General features: G+C 44.6%; 1 protein-coding gene across 9 annotated transcripts in view; it reads left to right on the top strand.

The window, feature by feature from the left end:
• Positions 1 to 2858: 2858 nt before the first annotated feature.
• The window catches only part of NCKAP5 (NCK associated protein 5), a 245870-nt gene continuing 233235 nt past the window's right edge, over positions 2859 to 15493 (top strand). For all 9 annotated transcript variants that reach the window (XR_008748414.1, XR_008748415.1, XM_055812073.1 and 6 more), the window contains exon 1: positions 2859 to 3295. Coding sequence is in view for 7 of the 9 variants with exons in the window: in XM_055812073.1 (XP_055668048.1) it covers positions 2874 to 3295 (422 nt within the window). In the remaining 2 variants the exon portion in view is untranslated. The remainder of the gene's footprint in view (positions 3296 to 15493) is intronic.

Below are 15493 nucleotides of genomic sequence, written 5' to 3'. Positions count from 1 at the left end.
CTGAGAGGCAGAAGTCAATTTAAGAAGCATCTGTCCCTTCAACAGTAGCTTGGTGTCTGTGAGAAAATGACAAAATTCCTGCACTGGGCAATTACTGCATTTGTCAGTGCCAGCTGCTAGGTTTCTATGTTTAAAACCTATGGCTACTATTAATGTATCAAGCTAATGCTCTCATCTGCTTCATTTTAGTGTTCTGAAATATAAGCATTGCGGTTTTAGTATCACTCTGAAGCTATGGTAAGCGAAGTCATGAATTTTGTTTGAGGATGAGCGTATTATCTTGTAAATGTCTATGCTAGACAAAATTGCGCAAGCCTAGGGACAAGAAATAATTAATGATTTGGAACATGTACTTATTGCTGTGTATGAAACTGAAATATGATTAAAGAGACACAGCGAACAGTATCTCAGCTGTCAGAAACAGTACAGCCCCGATATGCATAAAATATACTTTCAAGTTGTAATTATAGCTTTAAATTGTAGATAAATACTGGTTCTTTTTAATTCTAAATCACTTCTACTTAACAGAGTAGGACACCAATTCCATTGCTGTTGATTCCAGTGGATGTAAGCTCAGTCCTGAAAATATTAAAGGACTGGCAATTTTTTTCATTCCTGTAGTCCTGGTTAATCTAGTGTATCTGGTGAAAACATTCAGTGATTTCACTAGGAATTGGGGAAAGGAGAATGGTGGAAAGACAGATGTGGTCTATAAATGAAAGCTTTCTATGTAATAATTTAGAGACTGATGGATTTGTTGACTGGACTAGAACAGTATTTTAAGATCTGCAGTTCCACACCTAGGAAGGGATCATAATTATGCCAGTGATTTTACCGCCTCTTGAATACCAGTTGTGGTCCTGGTCCCCCACTTCAGAAAAGGCGCAGCAGAACTGGTAAAGTTCAGAGGAGAGCAGAAAAGGGTAATCAGAAGCATGAGATGTTTTTCATTTATGGAATAACTAGGACTCCTGAGTGTGAAAAAGCAGTAACTTAGGCAGGGGAATGACAGAGCTAAAAACGTGAGTAGCATGGAGAGGAGCACATTGTCTGCCGCTTCTTCTGATGCAAGAAATACAGGCTACCAGAGGAAATAACAGGTGGCACATCAAAAAACAAATGAAAGGAAGAGATTTTTCATGTATGCAAGTCTACAACAGGGTATCACAGATTTTAAAAGTGTACATGGTTTTAGTTGGAGACTGGACAGAGCCATGGAAGCAATCTAGCGAGGTGCAGTAAACGCAGAGAGCGCAAGCTTGGCTTGGGATGCCCCTGAGCTCCCAGGCAGATGGAGGGTGGAAAAGTGGTTTATCTTTCCCTGGATATTTGGGGTTTGCCACTGAAAAGAAATGATACAGAGTTACACAGACCTTCTGGGCAGATCCAGTGCAGCCACTTGTATGTTACTCGTCTCAAAAACCGTTTAGCTTTTGCAGTTCAAATCAGTAATTATAAAGAAATCCAGATAGGCTATTTAGGTTGCCTGTGCAAGCAATAGGCATTGTAACGTGGTTACATTGTATTGGGATGTTATTATTTCTATTTAAACAGAAAATTTAACACATTTTAAACTCCGTAATTAAAATTAGCTCATAGGGGGGTTACTCAAGGTGTTTCCTTGCACAACAAAGCAATTAAAGATGTCGGTAGACGTTACTTCAGTACTATGCAACTGCTACAGGATGATGGTTTAAACAATGAAATTCTGTTCAAACGGAGAGTAAGAATCCTTTTGGAGACCCTAAATTCTGCTGCATTTACAGACCAATCTTTTGGCTACCTTTATGCCTTCTCATGCTTCTTTCCAGCTTTCTTTCAGAATTGTGTAGTATCACAATACTGTATCCCTGTATCATCTACTCTGATTCGCAGTATAGTTCAGGCTTTATGCTTCACCTAATTATGCTGAATTAAACCCACAACTTTGACTACCCCAGGGCTCTAGATCAGTCCTTGGAAAATTGAACCCTCGTGTCTCATCAGGAGGGACCAAGGTGCCTGAGTAAGCTGCTGTCCCGGAAAGGATGTTTTAAGTTTGGCAGATTCAAGTAATGTTGGAGGTTCCTGTTCTACACTGGAAAAAGGAATTCCCAACCTAGAAGAAAATCTGCATTAACAGACCTGGCTACCAGTTTATCTAAGATGCCACAGTTGTATATTTGGCTACAAAGGCTGTTCTCTGTACCACCATGGGAAGAGGTTCCTTCTGCAAAATGCACCATCTTCAGCTACAGCCAATCTGTCAAGTGAAATTAAGCATCTTTTATTTCATTTCAATGATTTATTAATTCTTGAAAGTGTTATCGCTTCTCTGCTCAGAAACCTTCAAATTCAAAATCCAGAAAAACTCCTGCCACTGTCAATTCTGAAGCCCTGTTTCTCCAGTACTTCTCACCTCCTATTCTCAGCTACAGCTCTACCCTTTGCCCCTTGCCGCAGCATTACGGGGATTTACTTTCTGTCCTGCAACTCCCGCAGCCCCTCACTCCAGCATGCCGGGCCATCGCTCGTTCGCACCATCTCAGGTTTTCTCACTTTGCTTCCAAGACCTCTCACATCTTCTCCAATTGAACTAGAACGTCCTGCTAGAGCGCTCGCTTGCTCTACACTTCGGTTCTCGTACATGTATTGCATCTACAAATCACCCCATCACCTACCAGTGGGGTCTATTGTAACCGGGAAAATCTTTTGACTTGCGGTTTTGGGCTAGCAGGTGACAAAGCTGCTCAGCATCACTTTGGGATGAGCATGTCACGGCGCGACAAGGCACACAAGGCTGCCCGAGGGCAGCCGTCCCCCTCGGCCCCGGGCACCCCCGGCCCTCAGCAGCCCGGGGGAGCCCGGCGGCCCTGGCCCCGCCGCCGCAGACAATGGCCGCCCCCGCCCCCCCGCGCCGCGGCGAGCCCCTGCTGCCGGCGCAGCTTTGCCGGAGCCATTCACTTGCGACCGATTGCGATCGCGGCAGATGGGCTGGATCTGACAGCCCCGCTCCTCCGCGGGGCCGGGGGCGGAGGGGCCCGGCCGCCGCGCTCCCCGCCCCGCCGAAAGTGCCACCCCGGGCGCCCGCCCGCCCTCCCCAGGCACATGTGCCGCGTCCCGCGGCGGCAGCGGGAGCGGGAGGAGAAGCCGCCGCGGCGGAACAAAGCGGAAGAGGCGAGCGGCGGCGGCGGGGCGGCCGGCCCGGGGGGCGGCGGCCGCTCTGCCCGGGCGGGGGCCGGCGGCGGCGGGGGGCTCCCCGGCCCGCCGGGACGCGCTGCCGCCGCCCGCCGCAGCATGCCCCACCGCCGAGCAGGTAAGGAGCCGGCCGCGCCGCGCCTCCCCCCCTCACCTGCCCGCCGCGCCTCCGCCGCCTCCTGCCCGCCCCGCCGCCGCCGTCTCCTCCCCTTCCCCGGCTCCCCCTCGCCGACCCCGGCGGCGCCCGCCGCTCCCCGCCCGGGGGGCTACGCGGCGCTCGGGCGCGGCCCGCGGGCGGGGGGAGGCACCTGCCGCCGCTCCGCCGCCGCCGGCCCGGCCTCCTCCCCGCCCCGCGGCCCCGCCGCCGCGCCGTGCGGCCCGCGGGCGAAGCCGGCAGGCGGCCGTGGAGAGCCGGCTACCCGCCCGCGGGGCTGCGGGGCTGCGGGGCCGCCGGTCTGGGCGGCCGGTGGGGGCGGCATCCCCCGGGGCCCCGCCGCGCCCCCCCGCGGCCCTGCCTGGCCGCGCCCGGCCCCGCGGGGAGGGGGCTGCGCTCGGCGCCCGGCGGCTCGGCCCTGTTGCTCCAGGGGCGGCGGGTTGGTTCCTGCCCCGGCTGCCGAGCCGCGTTTCTCGCAGGTTTCGTGCCCGGCTGTGCAAAGCGTGCGTGCTCCGCGCAGCCCGGGGCGGCGGTCGCGCTGGTGGGGGCAGCGCGTTAGGCGGGGAGGGATCTGTCCGAGATCAGTTAAAGTAACCGAAGCAGCAGGGGTAAAGCAAAGGAGGGGTGACCCGCTGTGTCCGCTGAGGCTTTTAGTTGCTGATGCTGTGGCTTTAGCAGGGTGTGAGATCCACCACCCGGCTGCCGGGACGGGCTTACCCGCCAGGGACTGAAATCTGGTAGAATAAGCGGGCCTGGCACTTCCCTGCAGGAAAAACGCAGAGCCACAATAAATACCGTGTTGTTGCTAACTGTATCTTATACAATCACTATTACTTTACTCCATGTAACAGTATAAAATTCACTCCCTAATTGAAACGGTTTATAAACGTCCAGTGTACATCCCTTAAAAATTGATATTCCATATAAGCCCCTTGTTTATCATTAGAAAGCTAGCAAAGTTTTTAACAAGCAAAGTAACATTAAATAGACAAGAGATTTACATCAGAGGGGTTGGTTGTATACATTATGGGATTGCAGATAAGCTATGTAAGTAAACAGAAGCACTATGCTCTGTTATTGTGCATGGCTATGGAGATATCATGGGACTTTTTTGCTAGTTAATAGCATAAGGCTTCGTGGGAACTGTTTGATCTGCAGGACTTTTGCTTGGCAGTAGTTTACTTAAGGTTATTATACTCTGTTTGGAGACTTGTATTTGCTAGCCATTATTGCATTCTTAGCTCCAGGCTTCCCAGAGTTACAGGTTAGTAGGTCAATAAAACTTGCACTGAAATGCTGGAATGGGCAGGCTAAGTTTTTAAATGCGGTTGGGGTATAACTGGGTAGTAATCAGAATGCTGAGGATTTTTTTTTTCAGTGAATTTTGATGTTGGTCGTTGGTGATGAGTGAGAAATGTTTCTTTTGGGTTTTGGTTTTGGGGTTTTTTTTGCCTTGAATGCCACACATGTTTTTCCATTTCTTTTTAAAAGAGGAAACAAATCATACGGGCTGAATACAGTATTCCCTTTCAGGATAAAGTGACCAGTAGCCTTAGTTGGATTTACCAAGACTTAGTTCTGTTTGCTAGTGGACACTGGGATTAATGCCACTGGTATTACATGAAGCTTCCCAGTAGCAAGAATATCGGGTCTCTGCTGCTGCAGATCTACATGTTTCTTTTAAAACTTGAAATCTGCTGTGCTATGCAGGGAAACAGCATGAAAAATTACATTATTAGGTTGCCGTGGCACTAAAAATGCTCTAATAAAATTCTGAGTCACCCAGGTTAAAGCACTCCCAGAAGCTGTCGTGACCCAGTGGATTTCAGACCTGTGGAGCAGAAGCCTGTGCCTGACTTTGTGCTGCCCCTGTCTGCAGCTCTGCTTGTTCCCTGAGTGGCTGGAGCTTGTGGCGCAATCCCTGTTCCGCCAAATCCTTGGAACTGGTGATTGACTGTGTACGTGGAGCAGTTCCATTCATGTCACAGCATACAATTTACGCAGTTAAAGCGAGCCATATGGTGCGCCCCCCAGCGCGGTGGTGTGCTGATCATGAAGGATGAATTGGAAGGTCAGTGCAGAGCTCTGATGCTCTGATGGAAAAATGAAAAAGATCGAAACGTTAGAGTGGTTTCAGCATCTCTCGTGCACTTTCCTCTTTCACAGAACATTGTGGACAGGAACATTATATCCTTTAACGCAGAAATATTATATGTTGTACTTTTTGGCTTTTTCAATCTGGTCTCTTTGTACCTTGGTGTTTTTAGAGGGCTGCCTAGGAAAGTTATTCCTGCTTCAGCTTTTTCTCGTCTGCATTTTTGCTGTTAATTGCATGTAGCACGCACTTGCTGACAAATTTTTCTTGCTGGAGTGAAGTATAAATGTATGCTTTGTAGGTGGTTGCGGTCGCTTTCTTCCTTAAGCGGAGAACCTCCCTTTCAGTAATAATTGTTAATGGTTAACTTCTCTGCTTCTTTGCTATATAGGGTTAGTTACAACTAGCGTAGGGTGTTAACTACTATGCCACTGCTTGATTCGGCCAGATGAATCCCTGCACAGATAGGCTCAGCAGCAGTGGCCAGGTGTTGTGCATAAATCCATTTCTTACACTGATTAATTTCCCGTTTAAGAATCTGATTTTGCAACCCGTTAGACACCTGCTTAACTTTAAAGTTACAGCACTGAAATAGATAGGCTGCTCTGCATGTAAAGTTAAGCATGTGTGTAGAGTTGTTCGCAGGATTAAAGCTTGCAAAGAGGAGCTGTACAAAACGCCCCCAAAAACCCAGATCCCTTTTGCTTTGTGCCTATCCTCAAGGCTTACAGTAGGTAGCTGCTATTAATTTGGTTATTCAGTTAAAATATAATTGCATAGTGTGATGGAACTGGCTTGGGACTGGTATTAAGATGCAGGAACTGTGTTTCTACTTTTAGCTTGTGGTTCCATGGAGGTTTGAGGCCTCTTTTTTTTCACCTGAAACTGCACAGCGGTGAAGTTGAGGTTGTCAAAGTGCTAACGCAGGTTTGCCACTGCTCAGAAATGAGATGATGAAACAGCAATTTTAATAATATTTGGGTAAAAACATCAACCAGAAGCTTGGTAGGTTTGCATTTATGCTTCTGTTCTGAAGAAGGTCTGGAGGGATTCCTTTTGAAATCGAGACTTTTCTCTTGAAGTCCAACATTCTCCCTAGATCAGGTATCTGGAGAGTTACTTCAAAACTGCTTAGACTATCCACGGCTGGCATTGTGTCTTGCAGGTCCATAATCTACTAGGTAACAGGAGCCTGCAAATGCTGATGTCTCTTGACTTCTAACCATGGACTGCCTCTGTCCAAATTCCATATCTGAAACACAGAAAGCCCCAGCACGTCCCAAGGTTTCCAGCTCTGCACTCTATGTAAAGGACCTCCTGGTTAGAGCGAGGATCTGTGGGGCTTCACGGTTCTCTGATGAGGAGCTAGGAGCTGGTTCCTGAAGAGTCCAGCCTCACGGGGGGTTGAATACCCTGATCTAGGAGAGACATGGGTAACAAAGGGCGAGGATGACTGGCAGTCTAGACCATGGTCAGTGATCGCAGAGAATGAAGTAGCACCAAGGATGACTGTTGGGTTTGTTTTTATTTCAAGCCAGGAAAGACTCTGTAATAGATCTGTATGGCAAGGAACAGGAACCAGGGGCAGCAGAATCCCAAGGAAGAGTAAGGCAGGCAACATGAGTGGGTCATGAGGGGAGGGACTGGGAGATCAACACCATCTTGGCAGGTGAGAAGGAAAAACATGGTCCTGTTGGATTTTGATGTACTTCCTCTCGGAAGAAAACAGTGAAGCTGTGCTTAGGAAGAGAACTTCAGGTTTGCAGGAATTAATCAAAGGTAGAAAATTCTTAACTACAAAGTGATATTCTATGAAATTTGAAAAGCTGTGTTAGGAAAGTGTCGGAACTAAAGGAATAAAAAAATAATTGCAGTGGAACAGTAGTCTGTTAGGTCTTGAGATTTGTGATACAGATGTTATGAAGTGTGAAAGCAGGAATGGAGAAAGATTGGGATCAGCATGTGTTTCAGTGAGGCAGGAAACCAAGCTGGAGGACAGCAAGTGTGGCATTAACAGATATTATAAGTCTTTCATTTTAATAAGACTTGTTTTGTGGCGTGGAGATACTTGCATCAAAGAAAGGATCAGATTTTTCATAGCTAGTTAAAATATGTTACATAAAAGCTAATGCTGTAACTCATTGGTGCAGTATGCACTTGACAGAGCAAATGATGGCAGCAGTCCCTGAGATTTACTTCATAGAGTCAAGAAAATGTGCTTGGGTATTTATTGTGCATTTTGTGGGCTGATTTTGGGTTTTCTGCTAGGGTGAAGGTTGGATAGGTTGAGTTGTATCAATGTATGTGAATTTATCTCTCCCTTGTCATGTAAAGGCTTTTCTAAGAAAGATTTCTAGCAATACTTAGATAAATATTATTAGAGTCTGGATTAATCTCCTTAACATCTTCACTCAGCTGTGATGTAGCTGTGATACTCTCAAGGATGGTGAGCAAGACAAGGTTTTCAGTCATGGGTGTCTTTTATGAGATTAACACGGGAAAATAAGTCAGGCTTTTGGCACATAAACCCTATTGTCTATCCTTTCAGTTCTGTTAATCTCTTTTTTTATGGTGGCAGCATGGACCACATGTTATAGAGTCAGATCCAAGTTAGTTGAAATGTACCCTGGTTTGTTTACTAGCAGCTGGATCAAACCTCAGCGTGAGGCACATAATAAATAGTTCTGGTGTGCTTTGCTGCAATCTTACACTGATAAATGCATGTAAAGATAGCAGGTAAATTAATGAGAACTATTGTTAGATCCAAAATATAACCCATTGTTCCATTTGGGCATGGATTTATTGATGGCATCAAGGGGATACAAGCATGGCACGGCCCTCTTCCCTCCAGTGCCCCCAGTCAGTATTTCAGATGCAGAGCACCTACACAACAGGATGAAATCACAGCTCTAAAGCCAGGTGTCTGCATGCTCTTCCCGTTTGGATCAGTAGTGAATTTCTCTCTGCCTTCAGAAAATTTGCCACCACCACCCCCTTTTTTTTTTTTTTGTTTGTTTTTTTTTTTTTTGTTACAGTGTTATTACAAAATATCCCATCAGTGAGGTCTGGGTAGGAAATACAAAAGCTCCTTTCCCATATGGTGAGATGAGCAGTCAACCAGTGAAACAATTTGGATTAAGACTGCATTGGAGGTCTTAATTTATTTCTTTGACTGTCTGATATGCAGTGCAACTAATATGTATTTCTGAGAGGCTGCATCTGCTGCTTTATAGAGAAGACTGTTTGACACAGTGCTAACTCATTAAAAAGAAGCAGCGGACATTAATTGCTAGATCTTTAATAAATACAGCTCAAAGATCTTCTTTCCCCTAGTAAGAGAGAGAAGCTTTCATCTGTGCAAAGCACCTGAAAGACTGGTGAAGGTTGTGGCTAAGGTTACAAGGACACAGAATGGGGTGGCCAGACAATACTGGGTGGGCTTTCCTGGGGGCTGCCCCTGGGGAGCTGTGGCACCTCTCCCCACCCACCCCAAAGGGACGGCTCTACCACCCTGACAAGGGGCCTGCAGGGCTCATCGTTTGATCGTTAGTTGTGAGCAAGAGAACATGCAGCTGAGATGGCGGTCTTGACCTGTTTGATATTTGTAATAATCTGTATTGGTTTATTGGCCTGAAAATAGCGTGTTTGGCTTCAGTAAGATGAGTCGGCCAGAGTAGTAGTTGGTTTAGAGAGGGGTATCTCCAGCGGGCCAGGTGGAGCTGCACCCACACAGCCCTGCTGCCTGCGCAGCCTGCCCGCTGGTGTCTGAGCTCCTGCGAGCAGATCCTCTTGGGGTAAGGAGGCGATAAACGTAACTTCTCTGTGGCGGCGTGGGATGGAGATCTAGGCGTCCACGAATAATCACGATTGCAATCTGTGTGCTAAATTAAATTTTCAAGTTTTGTAGATAGCCTGTATTTTAGGCACGTGCTATGTTTTTTTAGCTATCTTCTACCAAGAGCTGTAGACTTTTTTGAATGCAACTGTAATTGATGTGGGGATGCTCAGTGTTTACCTGGGTAATTAGCCAACAGCCAGCCCGCGCCTCTGTTCGTACTCGTGTTTGTTTGTGTGGAACACTTCAAAGTACTGATGTTTGAAGCCAGATCCTTCAAGATGTTGTGTTTCCAAAGCTCCCAGTAGACCCACTCCCAGCTAGTGTTGTGTGGTACCGGGGAGAATTTGGCTCTTGATTGAACAAAGCCTGACCTGTATAATTCTGTCCTGCCTTGGTAGTCCCCATAAGCCATTTAAATAAGAATGCTGGTGTGGGCAAATTTTTCCAGAAAAAACTCGAGAAAGGTATCGGAGTGCCTCACTGTTGCAAAATTGTACAATCAAGTGAAATACCAGCCTCTGCAAAGATGGAAACATGCCTGTGCTGGAGGTACATGGATACTCTGGCTTCCTTCCTTGTAGGTAGGTTTCTTAATGAAATCTTTCACTGCTTTTTGAATGCCATTCTCAATCAAAGACACATTTCTTCAAAAGTTTGAGAGCCTCATTAATGACCTGTGATTGCTCTTCTACAGGATCTTTTCTGTGGTTGGTGATGGAAGTTGCCACATGCATTTGCAGTAGTCAACCTCTGGCTCATTTGTGTCACCTTTTGAGGGGAAAAAGCCTTCATAATCTCTCAGCATTCATAAAAAATGATGATTTTGTCAGACTGTATTCGAAATCACAGCTTTTGTTCAGGCTACCTATATGGGATAAAACCCTTCCAAAAGAGTAGGAGTTGCAGTTAGTGAGATGTGCCAGTTAAATAAGATTAGAGATTGCCTCTTTGGCTGCAGTTATTTACCTGAGGATAAGACTAAATTATTTCTAGCATAATAATTATAAAAATGTTTTCTATTAAGAAAATGGATAATTTGCACATTGATATTTTAGATATCCGTCTAGTTTTACATGTTTTATATGTTCTTTATAACAGGTTATCATAATAATTAGCAGTTGAGCACAGTTCATAGGGCTGTTTATTACCTAAGTCTGTAATAGTACTATAATGTCATTATCAGCTTTGCTGCTGACAAAATCAATGAATATTTTGCTCTAGCTAACATGCAGCAATGTTGTAGGGGTTGACAATTAAGACTGGTGCCACTGACTAACCCAGTGAAAGTGGCGTTTTGATTTTTTTGTGTTGTACTGGGATGAAGGCCAGTTGGCCTCTAAAGATAGTTTCCATAGCTACTGTCCTACAGAGAAAGAAAATGCTGCCACAGCATTTTTCCTTTGGACCTTTATAGTTTTTATGCAAGCTGTCAAGACAATTAATTTTCATCAGATGTGTTGGTTATTAGCTGTTGAAAGCAGGGGGGCATGGGTGGGTACATATGATGAAAAAGAGCATTAAACTAAGTAGAACATCAAGAGATTTCTTTATGTACACAATATGAATGTGTTTCGGATTTACAAAATCCCATTACTGCAGCATCTGATATGCTAGAATGCAATCTATGCTCAAAAGGCAAGGTCCTGAAACTGCTCAACTTTATTTCTCAGAATAAGCAAGCCTGGCCCTGACTGTCACCATTGCTTCTTGTTGGATGCTGTCATCTAGATTTTTGATTCCTTTTAAAAATGAAATTAAGAAAACCCCTACCTGCCGGAACAGCTCTCAAACTTTCACTGGTTTGAAATAAAAACAATTTTTTTGTGCCTCTTGTGTATAGAAGGGCATAAGCAGGGCAGTATGTTGTGTAAAAACAAGCACTGAGGCTAAGATTACTCCGTGAGGTTAGGATGGGTGATGCCTGCCCCTCGCTCTGCAGTGAGGCTTGGGGGCACGCTGGTTCGAAGCTGGGGCTGGTCCTGGGAGTCATGAGCAGGCTGTACTGCCTGCTGGGACAGCACGTTTCCTGTAGGTCACTGTGCCAGAAATAAGTATTTGACTCTTCAGATCATCATATTTGTGCAACTTGTGTACATTTATTACACCTTTTCTCATTCTCCGTGTGAAATAATGGAAGGGGGTCTGCATGCTCCCTGTAGTTAGGGATCCAGCTTCTGTTACTGCGCTCCCAGACAGCCTCCGCACTCTGACCTTGACAGGGATTGTAACGTCAGCTCTCACTCCCCAGGTCTGTCCCCCTCCGTGATGTCAAGGGACAGGACGCAGACGTTACTGAATGGCTTTGACCACAATCATTGACTTCAGTGTCAAACCACGTTTGCTTAGGAGAACAGTCACCAAAACACATCTATTAGAATTGGTGAAAACTTGTTTGCTTCAGCAACGTAAAAATGCGAGTGAAGAAGCAGTGTGCTTTGGGGAACGAGGGAAAGAGGGGATGTGGAGGAAATAAAACACAGGCGTAGAGAGGATAGGCATTAGGGGGTGCAGTGAAATAGGTGACAGCGTGGCTCTGCCCTTCAGTGTGGCCGGGTGATGGCTGGCCAGTGAACTCCTGAGAAAATCCTCTGATCGTTGAGGAAGGAGCAGGTTTGTAATCTAAAAATGAAAATTCCTGCCAGTGTGTGGCTGGAAGCCTCGACTGAGGAGGAGATAAATAAACTTGAAGTCTGAAGGGTCAGAGGGGCATTTTGTTTTGTGGCAGTGAAAGCATTCTCTTCCCCATCCTCTGTAGTGAAACTTCACTTGTCTGAGTTTTGGCTCCGTTGTCGTCTTTATCTTAAAAATCTGGGCTAGTTATTTGTCTCGGGCAACTCAGCTGGTTAAATACGTGTCAGTGGAAATGGGTGAGTGCAACCAGCCATCTGATTGCCTGATTAAAGTATTAAAGCGCTGCTTGATATGATTGGCATAACTTTCTAGCCTTTTAAAATACTTTTCTTCGTTAATACCTTTGACACCGTGAGGTACTTGTGTACACTTACTTAGAAACATTTTCCTCATGAAAGGGAAGTTGATTGGTGTTGTTGCAGGGAATGCACTAAAAGATATCCCTGTTTTTAAAGAAAATATGTCTCTGGGAAACCTTGTAGACCACGACCTGCATAGAGGGGAAAATTGAAATTATTCAATACCTATCTAGAAAAGAAATAGTTTTCTCTATCTGTCACTTGTAATTCTGAGAGATGGGAAGCTTTGGATTTTTAAGTAAAGCTATAGTTTTTATGGGTGCATAGAGAAGTGCTGTCTATAAAGTTTTTCATAATGTTTTCACAAGACAGTACAGGGGGAAAGTACCTGTTGACAGACCTCATGTACCATGAGAGTTTATCTTGTCCTACATCTGAGATGGCGAAAAAAGCATGAGTATGCTAACTAAAATAATTTTGAATTTAGCAAGTAGCTGTATAATCATCTAACACACAGGGACGTTGCGTTGATGCTGAGCAAGAACTTCGTAGACCGAGGCCAGTGGCAGAGCTGCTGGTGCAGAGCGCTACCTTGATGGCCAGAGGCAGCAGCTGGGCAAAGCCAGAGCTCCTGTGTCTGGGTCACGCGCTGTCACCAGCAGTGCTGCTCAGTGGTGGGGTGAGTATGTGGGTATGTTGTGCAGCCTAAAATCCTAGTGTTTGATTTCCACGTGCAGTTAGATGATAGCGGCTTTCAGTGTCAACTCTGAAGACTGTTTCTGTGGGATGTGCAGTAATGAGCAGGTACTGGTTTTATACTAAGCAATAATACGCAATCTTTTTAGATTTTATGGGGTTTTTCTGCTTCGCTAAAAAAATCCTGAACATGTCTTCTAGATAACCTCCAAATGATAGATGATACTAATTAAGACAATATCTTGTTAAGAAAAATATGTCAACATGGAAGTATTTCAGCATATCAAAATATGTTTGTTCTTGCAGTATGATGAAAAAGTATAAGCTATTCTGTTCGGCTTTGGGGGCTTCGGAAAGGAAAGTGAACACAAACATCTCTAAAGTATCGATCCCCTGAGTTCGGAAAAGCTCTGAACACCTTTATAGCAGCCTACACCTTTCATAAAAGATATTCTGTATATAAAAGTGCTTTCCATTCTTTTTGCACTCCTGTAAAACACTGTTAAGAGCTGCTGTTACAATTTTGCTGGTGAAGCCTGGGCATCAAGGAGATGGCTTCTGTTGGCTTTCTCCAAGAAAACGGCTATTTTGTGGTGGTAGATGTTAAAGGAGGTGCTTATTGCAGCCTCATTCTGATCCTTTGAATTTAAGGTATGTGTAAACAATTCTAAATGCCCACATATGTATTTTCTGTCAGATGTTTGATGTCATATAAGCTGAAGGCATGTCCATATAATGACGCGGGAGATTTACCTAACAAAGTTGATCACCAGTTTTATATATGGCTGTTTTTCTTCCTACTCTATTACCATGGGTACTGAAAGTGTGGTTCTAGTTTCATCTTGTCTAATATTTAAGTAACTTAAAATCAAGATTAGGCTCACTTAATAGGCAAATGAGCTTTAGGGGTTTTATTTTCTTTTTATAGCTTTTGACTGGGGAATTAGGTTTTGAAATAATCGATTCCTTGATTTGAAACGGACTTTTCCCTGATTCTGTAAGTGGGGTAGTACTTGTGGTGATGCTGCATGGGCACTGTGTGGTTTGTGTTTTGCATGTATCAAAGGTGATGTAGCTGGCTGCGGTGATGACTATAAGAAGTCATTTCAGAGACAGTTCATTACTGATACTTAATACTGGCATCTTTCTGCTGTGAAGAATGGGAAGGAGCTTTATTCAAACATCACATTGGTTTCAAAACAGGCTGTTTGTTTTGGAAACTGGAGAAATGCAGATTTGCCCAAGTATCTGGTTGACATTTGAACTGCTGATTTTTTTTTTTCATTTTAATGCTTCAGACAGTTAATATTTTAAGTATTTCTTAATATACATTTGATATATTTGGAAGTGCCTGAACGCCAACACATCTTGACCCTTATTCACCCGTATCTTTTAAATTATTTCATTTGCTGAAGTTGAACTTCCATTGAAGTTGATGGTCTTTGAGCTTTGAGAAGCTGGCCTCACTCACAAAGCAGATCTGGCTGATGTCTTTGGGGAAAATCAATCATTTAAAATGCCCCAAGGACATTTTAGATTGTCTGGGGTTTCTTGAAGGTGTTTGCTTCCCTGATCCAAGTTTTAAACAGAAAACTGGTTATTTTGGATGGTGTTTACTTGTAAAATGATGACAATACAATTTTTCATAATGGGATTTTCAGTCACATCACGGATAATTGGAAAAGTTCTAAGTAACAGTTCTGGCCCAGCTTTGTTGAGCTGTACTAGCTGAAAGGACGGGCAGTACCCAAATTTCATCTGGTAATGGTTTTTTTTTCATGTAATGTTCAGAGAGCAGGTTTTAAAGATGCTGTACTGAAGCAAGTTCACATCACCACATGTGAGTGTTTTAACTGAGCTCAGTAGAAAAACTTAAGCAACACAGGTGGATCTTGTGCCAGTTGCTGTTCAGTCTTCTCTGTTCCATTCCTAGGCAGCCACTGAGGTTGTGATTTGACTATATGTGAATTTAAATGGCTTCATAAATACACACAAAAATACTGTCATTGCTCCTCTAATATGTCTGATGTGCTCTGGATTTCATTTTCAGCGTTGTTAAGTGTTAGACCGGTATATTATGTGGTAAAACTGTCGTTGATAACTTAGTTTCTCTGTCTCTACTTGAACATGTTGGAAAGCATTTTGCATATATTACTGTATGCAGGGTCCATTATTTAAAGTGACAACTATAATTTCTATATTAAAATTAGGCTGTGTGCATGCCAGCCACTGTTTGGTTCGGTACAAATAATGCTCTTTGAGTAGCTCTTTCAGTCTGGGCTGGGGTCCCTGTAGATCCGTGTCCTTTCAAACCAGTGTCTTTTCCTCTCCTCTTTTAGGTCTACTGAGACAATGAAGCTTGAGTTTGAGGTTCCAGTTAATCATCTAATTTGTCAAAACACATAATCAGCCAGAGGCCACTGCCTTTGACTTTATCCAGTCTTCTTTTATAGACAGAGTGACAGAAGAAACAATTATATCATTAGCATGGAACTGATTTTATTGCTGTAAGGCTGCATGAATATGAATTCGTGCGTTGGGTTACTGAAGGATACTTCAAAGTGATTTTCAGCACGCTGTGTTTTTTCTTTCTGGCATAGTGA

This window comes from Falco peregrinus, chromosome 8 (genome assembly GCF_023634155.1).
Source record: "Falco peregrinus isolate bFalPer1 chromosome 8, bFalPer1.pri, whole genome shotgun sequence".
In the NCBI taxonomy this organism is placed as follows: Eukaryota; Metazoa; Chordata; class Aves; order Falconiformes; family Falconidae; genus Falco; species Falco peregrinus.
Note: the sequence above shows the minus strand (reverse complement) of the source record. Positions and strands in the feature narration are given on the sequence as shown.